Genomic DNA, 6,000 nt, shown 5'->3' with positions numbered 1-6,000 from the left:
TTTTTTTGGTTTTTTTTTTTTTTTTTTTTTTTTTTTTTGCCATTGAATAGAAGTCTGCTGCTTCTCTGGTGAGACTTGGGAGAAATGGTATTTTGGCACCACGATCTGAGCACTAGGCTGCTCATTACTGTTGATTGGTGATTGTTTCCAGATTTTTTTAAGTGGGCAAAACCAGGAAATATGCATATTTTCAAAAATAAAATACATCATGAATTCATACTGATACTTTCATTCAAATTTAAGACCCATCCCTCTTTCATTGGTTGTGTGTGATACCAACATACTTATTTGTTTTATCCCACTTTACACAGACAACTGTCTTAGAACAACAATGTCAGTACTACCATCAGTGATGTGATTATGGAAAACAGTTTGTTTTGCAGTTTAAAAGAAGGGAAATTAAAAGCATTATTACAGTTTAGCTACCCAAATTGGTTATCTTAACAGAGCCTTATTATTGGTGTTTGCTGTACATTTGGGGACTGTTTTTCTATTTCCCAGATCAATAAATTGGGAGATATTTCAACTGAATCAAATAAACCAATTTACTGAAAGAATCAATCACACCGTGCATTTGTTGTATTGACAACAAACACTTAATTGATAAATTTAGTGTAGATGACAGTCAGCAATGGACTGAATTTTCCTGTCCTTTTTCATCATAAAAATGACCTCTTTTTAAATAACATTTTATATTAATTTTATCCTTTATCCATACCTACTCTCTTTTTTTATTGTCTTAAAACAGAAGAAATATTACTTAAAGGACAAAGAATTCTATTCTAATGGCATCATGACTTTTTGTTTCAAGTAAATATGCAGGAATCAATAAATTTCTTTGAAAGAATGGCAGAAGTTTACCATGACACTTTTCAATTTAGAAATTTTTATTAATTTTTTTCTCCTACAATTTTCCAGGGATTACCCTGGGGAAAAAATGTTAATGATATATTTCTTGAGGCAGTTGTTTTTATATCTAGGTATATGGGATATTTTGATCAAGTAAATTATGAAATTAAGGGAAACTAATGTAATGTCCACTAAATTAAAAACTGATTTCTGTGTGGAATATTTAATGCTATGCCTTTTTTGCTCCTTCCAGGTTAAAAAATAAATCATGACTGAATCTGCCTCTAGCACAAGTGGTCAAGAGTTTGACGTATTTAGTGTAATGGACTGGAAAGATGGTGTAGGTACATTACCAGGAAGTGACTTAAAGGTAAACTATCTTTATTACATACAATATGTGTATGTGTGCATCTACGTGTGTGTTTATTTTAAAATTGAGTACATTTGTGCAATAAGAATTAAAAACATTAAGCATGGTGCTGTAGGTTTTATATAGTGCTTAGACCTCTGCAGTAGACTTGCCAAACAATTTGAAATGGTGATGGATTGGCAGAAACCTTGTCACTTGGGTTAGGAGACTAAGGAATATTTCTGCAGTATGTGCTTATTTTGTAGAAATTGATTTATAGCTTCAAGGAGGATTTTCTCAGTTTTGACTCTATCATGATGGCCAATAAGGCAGAAATAGTAGACTTAGAAGATCTAGTGTCTTAGATTTTGTAGTAATGGACATTGTAACAAACTTTGAGTGAATAACTACATTCAGCATTCCTTGTGTCCTAGTATTCTCATTTTAAAACTGGATAATGTTAAAATATTGGATAAACAGGACTATTTACCTCCCTTGAATTATTTATACTGTAAATATGGATTTTGTGTAATTGCTTGTTCAAAAGTAGGTTCTTTCTGTAAATCAGGCTGCTTTTGTATAGATGATGATGGTCTGTAGAGAACAACGCTCCCATCTGCTTCTTTTATATGTGCTCATCCTTCTCCTTTTCCCAGCCCCCCTAAACCCTTTCTGGTACCACCTCTGCTGCCCCATGAAACATGGTTATGCAAGCTCCCATCTAGGAAGCCAACTGCCTTCACCTCTCATTTCTAGTTTGCTTTTGCTCTGATCCTATCTCTGGGACCTTGAACCTATCTATGGCACTTTAGACTTTGTTTGTACGTGGTCATTCAGGTGTTTGAACTTCTCATCTCCCTAACAGGCTGTCCCTTGGATTGCCTCTCAAATGCTTGGTGCTCTGGGTTGTCTTGAATAGAAATTCTTGCTTCTAATTTAGGCTTTTTGGAATTGAACCCTACGTAGTGGCTGCTTGACAAGTATCCTAGCCAGGCCTGCTCTCACTCATCCTCGGTGGTGAGATTTGGACAATCTGCTTGTCCTTGGAAAAATGCTTAGATTTTATTTGGGTTAGGTTTAATTAAGTACAATGTCCCAACATCTCTGAGTTTGGCATAACAAAAATACTGCAGTGAGGTTTAGTAAAATCTGGAGAGGAGATTGGGTTTTTAGTTTTAGTTCTGTATGACCTTGAACAAGTCAGCTAATCTCACTGGGTCAAGTTTCCTCTGCAGTAATACACGGAATTAAATGAATGCTAAAGATTTTACTGGCTTAGGCCGGCCCGTGGCTCACTCGGGAGAGTGTGGTGCTGATAACACCAAGGCCACGGGTTCGGATCCTTTAAAAAAAAAAGAAAGATTTTACTGGCTTAGGCCGGCCCGTGGCTCACTCGGGAGAGTGTGGTGCTGATAACACCAAGGCCACGGGTTCGGATCCTTTAAAAAAAAAAGAAAGATTTTACTGGCTGTAACATTCTCCAGATGTTCATCTGGATAAGATATGATGGACATATTTGTAGAGAGCTGAAAATTTTTGAGAAAGAACGTATTTGTAGAGAGCTGAAAATTTTTGAGAAAGAAAAACTGTTTCTTAGACTCTGATAATGTCAACTACATATTAGCTATCTGAGCTTTGTCAAATTGTTTAAGTTTTCAAAGTTTTGGAATCTTTTTCTGTAAAAGTGGGGATATTAGAATGTTCTAAGTGGTTATGAGGATTGAAAAAACTATATATATATAAAACACTTAACAAATTATATCTTTTCTGGCTTTGCAAAATATTATGTAACTTTTTTTTGTTTCACTCCTTTATTTTTCTTGTACATTTTTATCCATTTTCAATGGCTCTTTTTTGTTAATGTCAGGTGAATAAAGGAATTTGTAACTTTTGTTCAATTAGCTTTTGACAAAGTTTTCATCTTTCAGAAATCTGGATTGCTTTAAGGTTTTCTAACTAATGAATTTTAGAAATTAACGTATTACTTTTTTTAAGATAATCAGGTAGTTAAGCCGTTTAGTGGGTATTATAATCTGGGTTACTTAACATGACTTTTAGACTCATCTAATTACCTGTGTAATTGTTACATATCCAGTTCTCTTCATGTGCTCTAAATAGTTTGATACCTCACTTTTTTTTCTCTTTTTTTTGGCAGCTGACTGGTAAAGGGGATACTTCTTTTTTTTTTTTTTCTTTTTGTCTTTTTTCGTGTCCGGCAACGGATCGCAACCCTCAGTGTCGCGCCCGTACTGGACCGGGGACCAGCAACGGGATCGCAACCCTCGGTGTTGCTCCCACACCTCGCTCAGCCAGTGAGCGGGAACCAGTCTGTATGTGGGATCCGAACCCTCGACGGGAGTGCCGCCGCGCTCCCAAGCGGCGCACTGTAGCAGTGCGCCACCGGGCCGGCCCAGGGGGATACTTCTTTTTAAACAATAATTTAAAAAATATTTTTTACTTTATAACCCTTTTTATCGAAGGAGGGTTAGAGACTAGCCAGTTGATTACATTGTTAATTCACTTGCTCCTTATTTAAAACCCAAGTTGCTTAGCAGATCTAGTTGAGAAATTGATTTTTGACAAAATTAGAATATTTGAAAGAACTTTGAATAAATCGTGAAATTTACTCTCTCAATCATGCTTTGCCTATTTTACACTACACAGGCTTCTGTTTTTTTAATGGATATAGGCATGTGGATTTCCTAATAGTGTGGTAGCCTAAGACAGCTAGCTGAAGTTAATTTAGCTAATAGTCTGCTAATACCTAGAAGTCAATTTCTTATTATGGGAACAGGTTTTTATATACCTCAATTTTTGCTGTTTTGAGAGAACTTTTCTCTGTTAAAGCCTCATAATTGCTGTCCAATCAAATTATGCACTTTTCTGCTTAAAATCCTTTAATGGTTGCCTGTGTCTGTCATGGCAAAGTTCAAGCCCCTTAAGTTTACCGTAAGAGTGTTTTATTTGTGATCTGCCTCCTACTGTTTTCTCCGACCACTTATCTTTTTACTCCTCAGTGCCTCTCTGAGGCCCAAATCTCTACCCACTTTCTACCCAACCCAAATCGCTAGTTGAAGACATCGTACTTCTTTATTTTTACTGTGCCCTATTGCTGGAATCCTCTTCTCCTCTCCACAGAGCACAAACATCATCTTTGGCTACAGTAGTGGAAGAACAGAGAACTTATTCTCCAATGAGCACTCTACCTGCTTCTTTTTATTTAACCCTTTTGAGGTAGTTTCTGTCTCTGTTGTCAGTTTGCAGAGGGGGAAACAGAGGCCCAGAATGCTTAATTCATTTGCTTAAGTCAGTCACTGTCAGAACAGAGTCTTAAAACCAGGCTTCTCTGATACTAAAATTGATTCTCCTACCACCGCTATACCACTGTCTTAAGAGAGGAAATGTTCTCATATCAAAAGAGGCACAAGGAAAATGTTACAGTAATTTAGAGGAGGTAAAATTTTATTTCAGGTGGAAGGACCAGGAAGGCTTTGAAATACAGATGTCAATTGAGATTCAGGTGCCTGAAAATAGGTAGTTAAGTCCTCATGAATGAAGACTTTTGGGGGGCAGAGACTGGAGTGGGGAAAGAGAAGAGCTTCCAGAAGAGGGAGTAGCTTAAGAAGATAAAGAGTGTTAAAGGAGAGCTAAGGGACTGCTGGCATTCTTGGAAATACTGTAGTCATTAACAAGATAGTTTTGCCTAAGCAAGCTTTGGGAACTTTACCATTGCCTAGTTTGTTCTTGTAAAATGCAAATCAGTATTTGTAGATAAATGTCTCAGGGCTGGCCTTAAGAACAGGCAGGTGACCGAGTGGTAGTGGAAAGATTTGTGGTGTAGGGCTCCCTGTGCTGAAGCAGGGTCTCTACCTGAACTTGTAATGATGTCTGAAATTTATGCACAGAGAATTATTCCTCTGGGTCACAAGGATTTAGTCTTTCAGAATCCCTCAGTAAAATGCAGATACACTCCAAAGAATGATTGCATTATCTAGTAAAAATAATTGCCACTTAGCTGAGAGCAAGACCCTGCAGCAGTGAGGCAGAAACCCAACAGTAAAATTCATTGCACTCTTAATGTACAGTGTTGCCTTTTCTTGATTAGTGTTCAGAACAGTTTAGTTACCAAACATCTTTGTGCTTAAGACACAATGGTAAGTCGGATTGAAATTTCAACACTGAAAGTAATAAAATGAAAGTAATAACTTCAGCAGTGTCTTTTAATGATTTATTAAAAACGAGCAAAAATGGGCAAAAGATCCTTTGCCTCAACACATAATAATAAAGAGGAGAATTGAATCAATTAAAGGTAGTCCAAGCCAAGCCAAACAAACAAAACCTTTGCAGCTCCTTATATATTTCGGATGTAATTGTTTTCTGATTGACCTGGATATATCCACGCACAGAAAAAGTTAGTGTCTGCTGATACATTGGGTTTGCATTAATAAGTCTCTTTTGTAAAATTTATAATTTTGATATTCCTGGTTGTAGAATAGAGCCACTTGACACATTTTATACTGCTTTTGGCTCTAGATGTTAAAAGAACTAATAATTTAAAAATAAACAATAAAGTGGTGAAGTTTTCATCATTCCAGAGTCATTCATAAAAACATTACTAATTTCAGAACCTGAATGTTTTATCAGGGAGAAAATGTTAGAAATGTATCAGTCTTTCTGGAATTCTATCTGTGCGACTTTAGTAATGTTTGCAGGTCCTAACAACCCAAGTTGTTTAACATATTCTGCAATAATAATATCATGGAAGACACAGTAAATCCATATTGAGAAGCTAGAGAAAAATT

At 36.3% G+C, this 6,000-nt stretch overlaps 1 protein-coding gene across 3 annotated transcripts in view; it reads left to right on the top strand.

Annotated features, from left to right (window-relative positions):
- The window catches only part of L3MBTL3 (l(3)mbt-like 3 (Drosophila)), a 114,455-nt gene that overhangs the window by 21,974 nt on the left and 86,481 nt on the right, over positions 1 to 6,000 (top strand). For all 3 annotated transcript variants that reach the window (XM_008570363.1, XM_008570365.1, XM_008570364.1), the window contains exon 3: positions 1,103 to 1,219. In XM_008570363.1, coding sequence (XP_008568585.1) covers positions 1,118 to 1,219 — 102 coding nt within the window. In that variant the 5' untranslated portion in view covers positions 1,103 to 1,117. The remainder of the gene's footprint in view (positions 1 to 1,102; positions 1,220 to 6,000) is intronic.

The sequence above is a fragment of the Galeopterus variegatus genome, unplaced genomic scaffold (genome assembly GCF_000696425.1).
Source record: "Galeopterus variegatus unplaced genomic scaffold, G_variegatus-3.0.2 Scaffold597, whole genome shotgun sequence".
NCBI classification, from domain to species: Eukaryota; Metazoa; Chordata; class Mammalia; order Dermoptera; family Cynocephalidae; genus Galeopterus; species Galeopterus variegatus.
The sequence above is the reverse complement of the archived record's forward strand: the minus strand, read 5'-3'. Positions and strand labels throughout refer to the sequence as shown.